Source organism: Sarcophilus harrisii, chromosome 1 (genome assembly GCF_902635505.1).
Source record: "Sarcophilus harrisii chromosome 1, mSarHar1.11, whole genome shotgun sequence".
NCBI classification, from domain to species: Eukaryota; Metazoa; Chordata; class Mammalia; order Dasyuromorphia; family Dasyuridae; genus Sarcophilus; species Sarcophilus harrisii.
Genome location: NC_045426.1, coordinates 632,264,534 through 632,276,400, shown reverse-complemented (window position 1 = coordinate 632,276,400; position 11,867 = coordinate 632,264,534). Strand labels below are relative to the sequence as shown.

Genomic DNA, 11,867 nt, shown 5'->3' with positions numbered 1-11,867 from the left:
TATTTACAAAGTTTTTTCCTCAAAATAAGCAAATGCACAATAATACAAAATAAAGGCACAGTGTTTGAGGACTTGAATAGAGGAGGACAGTTCTAAAAGCCATAGTAATCAGGAGAAATATCTGAGAGTCCTTTTGAATTGAAACTTGAAGGGACGTAACATTTACAAATGACAAAAGTGAGGAGGGAGGACGTTCCAGCAATGGAGGGCAGTCTGTTCAAAGGCAAGAGATGGAATGTTTTGTATGGTAAACATGAATTAATATATGTATAAGCTAGTTGCCTCAGGGCACCGGGTATTGGAGAGAGGAAAACACAGAAAGAGAAACTGAAGTAAGATTTTAAGGACTTTAAATGACAATCAGAGAAATTTGTGCTATATCCTAGAGAGATGTTCTAAAGTTAGAAAGGATAAGATGTGATAACAGATTAGATATGTCAGATGAGTTCCAGTGAATAGTGGAGGACCCAATAAATGAGGTGGTTGGACAAGATGACCTTTAAGTCCCATTTTGGCTCTAAATTTAGGCTGCTATAAATGTATGAAATATCAATGAAAAGACTTCTGTTTTGATTTTATTTTCCTCTAAATAGGAGATATGTTATCTATTTTTTTCTATACATTTTTTTTTTCTATTCTCTTGTTTTGGGAACAAGACACAATTTTTTTTTCTTGGAATGTGAGGGAAATCAAGATAGGAAGCAAGCTGTGGCCAGAAACAAATGTTGGGAGCTTGCTTCCTAGGAGAATTGACACATATACCCTTAGCCTCATTAATATACATACTTCTGAAAAACATGTATCTAAGTGAAATTGCATTTTTTAAATGTTCCAGGGAATTTGAACATTTAAGGCACTCCTATGGCAAGTTCTTTCATAAAATTAATATATTTTAGTAAATAAACTTCATTGTTTAGAGCCGGAAGGAAATCTTAGACATCATTGAATCCAACTTTATAATTTTTATAAATGAAGAAACCGAGGCTGAGGGAGCTGACTTGCTTTATAAGGTTACACAGCTAAGCAGAATCCAGATTCCAACCTGGGATACACAGTTTGAGGCAAGGTATTGTTACTATTGCCTCTTGTAGGGAAGAAGGGTGTAGACTGAGAGTGAAAGTTTGAGTTCTTTCGGTTCCCAGCTCTGCCACTAATGCCTCTGCTCTACTTCGGATCACTTCTCTCTGGGCCTGCGTTCCCCCTCCTATTGAGGGGAAAGCTGGAACAATTGCTTTCTGCATTCCCTTTTGGCTGAGATTTCCCGGCGCTAAATACCAGCCACAATACCAACAAAACAGAGCCAATCAACCGATCAACCGAACCAAAAAACTTCTATTTTGGTGTATCGGGGTTCCTGGGAAGCGAGGTGGACCGGTAATTCGCCGTATGTTTCCCTCTGGTGGCTAAAGCGAAGGAATGCATCTTCCAGAGACGAGCAGGTGAGTTGGGAGTCGGGCGCCACAGGTCCTGACTCATAGGGCTTTGATGAGCGTCAGGTCCCCAAAAGGAAGGCTTGATTGGGGTTCCGTTGTGGGTTGTGTCGTTCATCGTCGCCAGCTGTTGGGAATCCTCCGTCGCTGCTTCCCCGATGAGTCACCAACATGACAGAAAGAATCTGTCCCCGAGGATGTGGGATGGGGGTGGGTTCCTTTCTAAATTGACTTATGGACCACAGGATAAGAGCATCCGTGGGTGGTTGGCCTTCCTCCCCTCCTTGTTTTTCTCTCTTTCATGCCTCCTGGCTTCTTAATCCAAATCCGCTGCCTTCTCTCCTCAGTTACTCCCCTTCCTTCACCCCACCCCCATGGTCTGGAAACTCAGATCTGAGTTTGCCGACACTGGGACCTTTCTCCCGGTCTCTCTCTGTATGCACACATCCTCTTCTGTAGGGAAAGATACCAGCTGGGGACTGGCCCTGAAGTATTGCCAATGGCCCCTCCATCAAACGACAGGATATAGGGAAAGGGGGATCTCCTTCACTCGTGCTTATAGGATGCTGGAGGGGATTGATTCTGTCCCTTCCTCTCCTGTTCCCCACCCCATTGACAGCCTAGACTAAGGCCTGGCCACGGGAAAAAACTCTCCCCGAAGTCTCTCATTAAATCAGTAGCAGGGGCTGGAATTAAAGCTTAGGTAAAGGAGCAGCTTGATGAAACGGAAGATCTTCATTCTACTTGGCTTGGAATCCTAGCTTTGATATTTGCTACCCGGTTGACGGTGGGACCTTTCTAAGATTCAGTTTCTTCATTTATAAAATGGAAGTTTTGATTGGATTAGATGTTCTCTAAGGTGCCTGGCAGCTCTAAATCTTGTAGTCTCACAGTTGAGAGATTTCTTCGGGATCAGCGTGGGGATTCTGGGATCCTTCATTTGGCTCAAGGTGGCAGTGATGTTTAGGAGAGGTTGACGGAGCAGGACACTTCCATCTTCATTCCGAGTCAACTTTCCACACCCTCCAATTCCCTTTATCTCTACTGCCTTTCCTCGGGAATTCTCCTCGTGTAAGTGGAACGGGTAGGGCGCAACCCTGTCTCTGTCAGTCCCTAACTGTTTAGGTACCTAGTGGCAGCGGAGAGAGATTTCAGCCTGGCCTTCATTAGTGCCTCTTTTTACCCGGAGGCAGCCCACGTGGGCCCTGTAGATTGCTTCCCCTAGAAAGGGGTGGGGCTAGCAGTCGCCTGGGAGGGACTGAGTGGAAGATTGAGAGAGCCGTAGAGGCAAGGGAGGGAGAGAAGAGACCGGAGACGGAGCCACCGGGGACTCTCAGGGAAAAATTCAGGCGCTAGGGCGCTAGACCTTTGCTTAGGGACCGAACCTTTTCCTCAGTCTCCCTATCCCCACCTAGGCGAAGAAGGTGGGCGAGGGAAAAAAAAAGTCGTCTTTGTCCTGTCTTGCCAAGGATGGGGATTTTTAGATAAATCCGGGCAGGGGGTGGGGTGGGAGAGGGCGGGAACAGAGTCAGGGGCCGAAGTGGGGAGACTGTCTCTGTCAGAGCCCTGGGCAAGACAGCTCGAGTCCCAGCCTCATTTGCACACCTTGAACTTCCGAAGAGGGAGAGAGGAGAGAGGGGGCCGGGGCTAGTGGATAGATGTCTACCCAGAAGGAGCACGCCAAGAGGATAAGGAGGAACATCCTTGGAAAAGAACGCTTTCTTTCTGAATGGTGTGTGTGTGTGTGTGTGTGTGTGTGTGTGTGTGTATTGCATGTGGTGCGGAGAAGAGAGGAAAGAAAATTCGCCTCTTTCCTTTTGTAACAATCTCCCCGACCTATGTCTCCTGTCTCCAGTAGCTTCGTCTTTTTTCCCTCCCTGGGGCATCCCTGTACCCATGCCAGAAGGGGCTCCCCGCCCTGTCCCGATCTGGCAGCGAAAAAAAGGCCGGCGGTGTGAGCAATTCATAGATGATCAGCTCACGATTCCTGCCTGGGTGGCTGCAGCCAGTTCCGTGTCCCGGCCAGCGCTCTGAGGTGGAGGAGAAAGCGCTCTGCGGCTCAGAATGGCACCAGGTGGCTAAAGCCCGGGGGAATCTTCCGCGGATTCTTTCCCTCTCCGTTCCCATCTTCTTCCAAAGCTCCCGTGTTCACTTCACTTTCCATCCTCGGCTCTTTCCCCTCCCCCCATCCCCTTCTTTCAACCTGATCTTTCACATCATCAATCGTTTTTTTTTTTTTTTTTCTTCCCACTAGCCCACCTGCCTAAACCTATTTTCCAGTCTTCCCTGGGATACGCCCCTTGTCCGAGCTTCTCTACCGAGCTCCAGTCCTCAGCGCCAAGCTTCGGCCTCCCTGCATTCCCCGCCCGCTGGGGTCGCGGTCCCAGAGCGCTCTCCAAAGCCCCTAGCTGTCCTCAGCTGGGATGGCTCTCCCGAGCACAGACTGAGGAGCCTTTATTTATGCCGCCCCTCTCCTCCCCCACCTCTTGGGTTTTCAGTCTAAAAAACAAAAAAACCTCCAAGTGCTCCGTAGCTCCTCCCCCTCCTCCTTTCACACACCCAGATTTTATTATTCATTGCGTTCCGGCCCGTTATCTCCTTCCCCTCCCCCTTCCCCCTTTTCATCATCTCTTCCCCGCCCTTTGATTCCCCTCCCGGCGAGCCGCGTGTGTCTCTGCGCCCTGGTCGTGTCTGCGGCGAGAGTCGCCACACATTTGGAGCCAGCTGGCCCTAGACTTTGGGAAGGCGGCTCACCGGGGGAAGACAGGAGGGCCTGGGTGTAAATCGGCCTTTTTTCTAGCCTCCGCCACCCCCTCTCCTTGAGACCACTGTACCGAAGATTAGCCCCAGAGGCACACACACACACACACACACACATTACACACACTCATTCGCGCGCACACACACAGACACGCACGCACGCACAGCCCCAGGCCGATTGAGCGCAGCGCCGAAGCTGCTGGCAGAGCTGGGGGAGAATCGGAGGACACCTCTCTCCCCACCAGCGCCGGGTGTCCCTCCCCCATCCCGTTCCCAGTCGCCACCTGCAGCCCCGGGACTCCCCCGCCCTTCGCTTAGCTGCTTGGACGCGGGTAGGAAATCCGACTAGGCTCATGAGCCCGCTCCAGCCCGGAACTCCCCGAGGTTCGCGGGACTCCCGCTTGGCCCCCGGAGCGCTCCGCGCGGACCTGTTCTGGCACTGACTGAAGGGAGGGAAGTGAGCTGCTCTTAGACTCGGTCTTTGGCCGCGCCCTCCTCGGGCTCAGTCTCTGGTCTGGGGCTGGAGGGCAGCTGCAAGAAAACTTGCCAGACTGCTTGGGGCCTTAAGCACAAAATCAGTCTAGAGGAAGCTCAGACGAGGAGAAGAAAACATCTTCTCTCCTTTAGCCCCTTCTGGAGTTTTGAACCTCACCTCTCACCCCACCCCCTGCACTTGCCTGTTTCGTTCCATATTCCTCCCTTGCCTTTCTTCCCAGCCCCTCCTTGCCTGGTACCTAGAGGGGACCCCTGAAGACCTGTCACTTCGTAAACTTTTCCCCCCTTGTTGGGAGGTGAGGAGGGGGAGGGAAGGAGAAGTGGATTGTAAACTCCAATAAGGCTCTGCTCTCTACGGACCTGCAGGCGCTGCCTCCAGTTCCTTAAAGCCCGAGGAGGCCAGGAGGAGGAGGAAGAAGAGAAAGCTGGAGGCGGGGAGGACGAGAGGGAAGCAGGGAGAAGAGGGTTAGCTGCTGCTCTTGGATCAAGAAGAGACAGTGGCGACAGTAGACAAGAGGACTTGGGTGTTGGGGTTTTTTTTTTGGGGGGGGGAGTTTTTCCCTCCCCAGTGGTCGCTAGGAGGGTTTGCCATTGATGGCACTGCGCAGTGGGACAGGTTGGTTTGGCCAGGTCTTGCGCAGAGTGTCCGGGCTCCCCGGCACCTGGTCCCGGCGCTCCAGCAGCCTCCTGTGCCTCTCTTCCTCACAGGAGCCTGAAGCTCGGCCACGCCAGCAGCAGCAGCAGCAGCAGCAGCAGCAGCAGCAGCAGCAGGAGCAGCAGCCGCCGCCGCAGCAGCCGCCGCCACCGCGGCGGCGGCGGCGGCATCAGCAGTTACCGCAGCTTCATCTCCAGCACTATCCCCTCCACCTCCACCACCCGCGCCGTAGCAGCGGCGGCAGCAGCAGCAGCAGCAGCAGCGTCGGCGGAGGCTACCTCCCCTACCCCCCGCCCCTTGGGCAGCCGCCCCACTGCTGCTTACAACTTCCCAGTGGAGGAGGAGGAGGTGGAGGAGGAGGAGGAGGACGAGGAGGAGGAGGAGGGGGAGGACGGGGAGGACGAGGAGGAGGAGGAGGCGGCGGCAGGAGAGCAGGAGGCGGTGGCTGCTGCGCGCTGCAGTCGGACCGCCGGGCGGCCGGGGGACATGCACCCCGTGCCGGCCCCTTGCTGGCGGCCATGAAGCGGCAGAACGTGCGGACCCTGTCCCTCATCATCTGCACCTTCACTTACCTTCTGGTGGGCGCCGCTGTCTTCGACGCCCTGGAGTCCGACCACGAGATGCGTGAGGAGGAGAAACTCAAAGCCGAGGAGATCCGGATTAAGGGAAAGTACAACATCACTAGCGAGGACTACCTCCAGCTAGAGCTGGTCATCATGCAGTCGGAGCCCCACCGCGCTGGGGTTCAGTGGAAATTCGCCGGATCCTTCTACTTTGCGATCACGGTGATCACCACGATAGGTAACAGCCGGGCTGGGCAGGGCTGGGCTGGGGAGAGCTGGGCAGAGCTGACTTTAGCCTACGAACTAGCTTCCACCACTTTGACCCTCATTCCAGGGACGAGGATTCGAAGAGTTCAAGGAGGGGAGACGGGTGGTGGAAGAATGCAGAGCTACGAAGGGGATGCCTCCCGAGTGCAAAGAGTTAAAATGATATTAACGCACCTCTCACCCCTGTTCCTCTACCCTTCCCACCTAAAACCTGAGTGGTCCGCTGTCGGGTCTATTTCTGGATACTCTTTGAAAGCTCTTCTACTTCTTACCACTGCCCCTTTTTCATCTTTTTTGGGGGAGGTGGGGTGGGGTGGGGTGGGATGAGGGAACAGGAAGACTGGGCCTGAGGGTCTCTATGTAGCTGTGCTTTGAACTCCTGGAACGGAGAGTTGCTAGGAGGGTGAGGAGCCGAAGCTCACTTTTGCGAGAGTCAGGAGCTAAGAATAAACGTGTTTTAGACGTTCCCTCCCTTCCTGCTTCCCCCACCCCCACCCCACCCCCAGCAGTGGGGTTAGGATGTCGGGATGTAGTCTATTCCATCATGTTTCTTACTACTGATGAGTGGGTGCTTCTGGGTGAGAGTTTTGGTTTCTTCCTTGGCATTCCTGCTGGCGACAGGAAACTCCTGTCAGGGTGCCATTTGGGTAGTGGGGAAGTGCTAGGTCCTATCCCAGCTCTTAACAGGTGCTTGTGTCCCTTGCCCCCTCTCCCCTTGCCTTCCCTTTCTTAATCCCATCCTTGCCCTTCTTCTGCCTTACTCTCGCGTTCCTCCCCAGGATTTATGGTAGGTGGAAGCAATGGGGAGTTGGAGAGAGGTTAGAATGTTCAGGGTCTTGTGTGCTCTTTATCTGGAAAACAGTGTGAAGGACCAAAGTCAGATACAAGTTTTCCTGCGTCTGTCTGAAAAGGACTCAATGAAAAGCTGTTGTATTATGGTGGCCAAGTGCTGGGGTGACACTCACTTCCCCCTCCCACAGTCTGTGTAATTCTGGTCGGCAGAGTTGAGGATGAGAACAATTTCTTAGGGGGAAAATTAAAGAATGACTAGCATGCTTCTAACTGTAAAAGAAATAGTTCATTCCATAAACCGTCTGGGAGACAATGGGGGCGTTTGTCTCTGCCATGCAGAAGCCCTGGAGGTCCGGGCTGTCTATACATCCTTTCTGCTTAAATGTAGCTGCGTGACAAAAGTCAACACTAGTGATTCTGGTACTTCTTTGTGACCTTACTGTAAACGGGATGCTCTCAGAGAGACGGCTAGTTGTTGGTTTTTTTTCTTTTTCTTTTTCTTTTTTGAGAGTATTTTCTGCCACCACAAGCTTGAGGATCCGTGGAGTTGGTGAGAAGGTCATTTTTATCCTAGTAGACAGTGGAGAGTGCATTGTATTGGAAAGGACAGGAGACTGGTTCCCTGTTGTTAATAGAGACAGACAGTATCTTTCTACCATTCAGAACTTGTTACCACACATCCACACTTACCACCTGAAGATATTGCTAGTTTACAACCCAATGTGAAACATCTTTTGACCTGTAGGAAAAAAAGAAAAAAAAAAAAAAGGTGTTTTCTCATATGCAAAGTTCCAAACTGTGCTGGGGGCTACTAGAGTCATTTTTATTTCCTCTATTTTCTGAGGAAAAGAACTCTTGCTTCTTCTGCTCCCTCTTCCTTCTTGTCCCCACTTTCACTGTTTTCATCTATTTTCATTCCTCCTCTCATTCTTCCTTCCCTCTTTCCCTCCTAACTTCACTTTTTTTCTCTCTCCTCACCTTTTCTCTCATCCTACTACTTCTCCTTTTTCTACAGCCTGATAATTGCTTTCATTTTTCTCTTTGGGATTTTTGCTTGTCTAGAGAGATCTGCATGAATAAAACCAGAATTTCTCAATGTGCCATATGGGATGAGAAGCACACAATGACTTTTATTTCCCATGAGGTTGAACCAAGAATTGGGGAGAATTCACTTTGTAAGAACTTTTAAAATTCAGTGGTTCAATTTTAACAGTTTTAAAGAGAAATTCTGAGTTTGTAGCATATAAAATACTTTCAGTCTAGTCTATAGGGCTCTTTTTGCCATAGAGTAAATAAATGGAGAGTTGTCCAAACTGTATTTTTAGCTTAGGAAGAACAGCCAGTCATCACTGCATTTGCCACCTTCAAACTTCCATCAGACCTATAGAGGGAAAGCCCCAGAGAACATATATTTGCATATATATGAACATATATTTATTTACATTTAGGAAGTGCCTCTAAAATTGAGTTTTGTGAAGGTTATGGGGTAGGGTAGAAAGAGATGCTATGAGAAGAAGGCTGTTATTTCCGGCAACTGGAAAATACTATAAATTTGTCAGTGAAAAATGAAAGATTTGACTGATGACTTGTGTAAGACTAAGAAAAGGGATTTTTTTCCCCAACTGGAAAATGAAATTGTCTATCCTTTAATGTCTCAATATTGTTGATGTAAAAGTTTTTATTGATGCATATTTGCTTTCAAGGTAGAGATTAGTTACTATCCCTCAGCTGGACTCAGACCTGTTACAGGTTAACACTCTTTAGGATGAAAACATTATTGAAACTATTGTAATCGAGTAGCCACAAGCAGAAACCACTTTAAAGAACCTATCCTGAGGGCTTACACTTGAGCCCGGGATCCCTTCTTTAGGCCCTTCTCTTTGATGGGTTTCATTTATCCCTAAAAAGTCTGTAAGCCAAAAGTATTGTTGGGTATACGAGTCTGACTTCTTGGATTCATGTGTATTCATACAAGTTTTCTGACCCCCAGGTAATAGGCAAGTGCTTTGGTTCTGTCAGAATTATTCTTGATTTTTATTCTTTTTGACCCTAAATTTCCCACCTCTTTTTGCCTGATGACCATTTTCCCCAAAAGACTTGGTAAAATCTTGTCTTTAAGCTATGATATTAAGGGGAGAAGAACTCATTTATGGATACTAAGTATAAGCAGGTCTAACCCTCTTCAGTTTATTTAATGATACTATTCTTGAAAACCAGATAACATGCATTGTTTTACAAAATAATATGGCTTTAGGTTGTTTTTGTTTTGTTTGTTGAACATGTTATTTCTTCTCAAATATATCTTTCTTCATGAAAATTTAAAATTTTAACTCCAAGGGTGTACTTTAGTTCTGGTATAAAGGGCATTAGATTTGGAGCAGTCCCAAATCCCAGCTCTGATCTGGCTATTTACTGCCTGTGTGGCCTTGCTCAAATCATATCACCTTTCAGCCTCACTTTCCTTATCTGTAAAATCAGGAGTTGGACTATGTGGCAAAAATCCTTCCTAGACTTAAATCATGTGAGATTTATTTCTTTTTTGAGAAAAGAAGGAAATTCAAGAAAATTAAAATAGAAAGGGTAACTAGAAGTTGACTTCTTTTTCTAAGAGAGTTTAACATAAGTGGTCAAATTTACAGGAAACAAAACACTGTCCCATTTTGGTTCTGTTTGTTTTCTTCTTTTTAATATAAATGCTAATTAAGGTAGTCCCAGGCCTTGAACAAAACCACCCCAAAGCCGTGTCCTCTAAGGGATTGTTTTGTATTGGGCAATGGTATTAACCAGCCAGGTTAATCTTTCCCTGTGTTCTCTTTTTTTAATCTAACCTCCAGACATTTCCCATGCTTGCTGCATTTTCCCTCCAAAGTCTCAGAAGAAGGATTCCAAAAGCATATTACATTTTGTATCTGTTAATGATGCAATTATTAGATAGCTTTGTAATGTGACAAAAAATATTGCTGCCATTTTCTCTTGGATTTCTGACTGTATTTTTCTAACACAGGTTGTTGTTGCTTTTGGAATATCACACTAATCCTGACCTAGATCTCAGAGGAGTTGTACTAATAAGAGTTACTACAATGTAGTAGAAAAATTGATAGGTAGGGAATCAGGGGCAGAATCACAAAAGAGCCCAGTTCTTCTAAGTTATTTGTATGATTTCAAGCAAGAAACTTGTCCATATGGGTCAGTAGTTTCCTTTGGATCAGGTAGTTTCTGAGGTCCTAGAATTCATTCTATCATTAACTATTTATCTTCCAACACTCAATATTCCAAGGTCCCTTTAACATTGCATTTTCTAACATTTTTATATTTAAGGTCACTTCTAGCTCTAATATTCTATCATCTGGATTTTAGGATTCTTTATTCTAAGATTCTAACATTCAATGTGCTAACATTTTATTTTTTAAGATTCCTTCCAATTAGAATTTTGTATGTTCTATGTTCTAGTATTCAAAATTCTCTGGCCCCTTCCAGTTTTAACACTTCATGAATATAGTTATGATTTTTAATGATAATAACAAAAGAACAAATACACAACCCAAAGTGCCTATTAAAGTTTTATTTTTCAGTGAATTTTCCCTCCCTCTTTCCCTCCCTCACTGTCTCCCCCTCCCCCTTTGCTCTAATTTTTCTCCTTAATTATGTACTTGTAGCCATTTATGAGGGGAGAAACTTTTAGTTTTAAACTTCTAAGGCTTTAGAAATCTTGGATGTTTCTATTTTAAGCTGTGAAATCTTTAATGTACAGCAGTTATGTTTTCCTATCTGGAGCTACAGTATGGAATTAATTAAACAAATAAACAAACATATATACCTATTCTTATGCAAGTTAGATTCATTGCTTTGGATTCTTATTTTAAAATTTAAACTGGGTGTCTTGTGTGTGTGTGTGTGTGTGTGTGTGTGTGTGTGTGTGTGTGTCTGACTTGGAGCAAACTCTTGATTGTGGTGCTGTAAGGGACAGCTCCCCGTAGCAAACTCCTGCAGTATATGCCTTGGGCCAAATTTTTATTCCACAGTAGGAAGCATGGTAGGTTCTCACTATTTACAATTGGAGAACAAAAGATTTTTTAAAAATAGGCTTTTATACCATTTATTGTTCTTAGAATTTAAGTTCTAGGGAGTTGATGGTATTACTAACATTGGTAGTATTTTTGAAATGAGGTGGTTTCCTCTACCCCTTCACCTTTTTGTTTAGGACTTGGAAATGAGTAATTGATTTCCTCCTCTTCCTCCCTTTTCTTCTACTTGCCTCATCCTAGGTCAGGGAATTATAGTAATTGGAGAAATAAAATTTCTGTAAAGGGAATGGAAGACTCTCTACCAAAGAGAAGAGGGACTTTCCTGTATAGAGAAGAGGACCATAGATGTTTTAGCTGGATGAGAATTTAAAGACAGAATCCACTTTCAGGTCTGGAAGGGGACTCACAAAGTATCCAAAACCATCCTCAGATGGAAATCTCTGCTACAACTTCTGACAAGTCATCTGGCCATGAAGTGTGGATTTCTACTTCTGAGGACACTCTCAGCATTTTGGGGGCAGATTTAATGTTGAAGAAGTTTTCTTTACGTGTGAGAGTAGAAATTTCCTCTTTACAACTTATTCTCGTTACTCCTACTTCTGTCCTCTGGGACCAAGTAAAAGAAGTCTAATTCCTTTTTTTTTCTATGAAGACATCCACCATGTCTCCTCTACATATTCCTTTCTCCAGGCTTAGCATTCCCCATTTCTTTCAGTCAGTTTTCAAATGGTATATCCTAGATGTGCTCTTCTGGTCCCACTATATTTTGCTATTTGGTAGATGTAAAGCTCAAACAGACAGCCAGAGCTACGAATGTAAATGATTTAGTGGCAAAACCTAAATTTGAACTGTGGTCTGTTATTTTCCCTGAGACTTTTTC

General features: G+C 46.5%; 1 protein-coding gene across 1 annotated transcript in view; it reads left to right on the top strand.

Moving 5' to 3' along the window:
• The first annotated feature begins 4,201 nt into the window (after positions 1-4,201).
• The window catches only part of KCNK9 (potassium two pore domain channel subfamily K member 9), a 172,530-nt gene continuing 164,864 nt past the window's right edge, over positions 4,202-11,867 (top strand). The window contains exon 1 of the mRNA XM_031947241.1: positions 4,202-6,141. Within this exon, the coding sequence (XP_031803101.1) occupies positions 5,280-6,141 (862 nt within the window). The 5' untranslated portion in view covers positions 4,202-5,279. The remainder of the gene's footprint in view (positions 6,142-11,867) is intronic.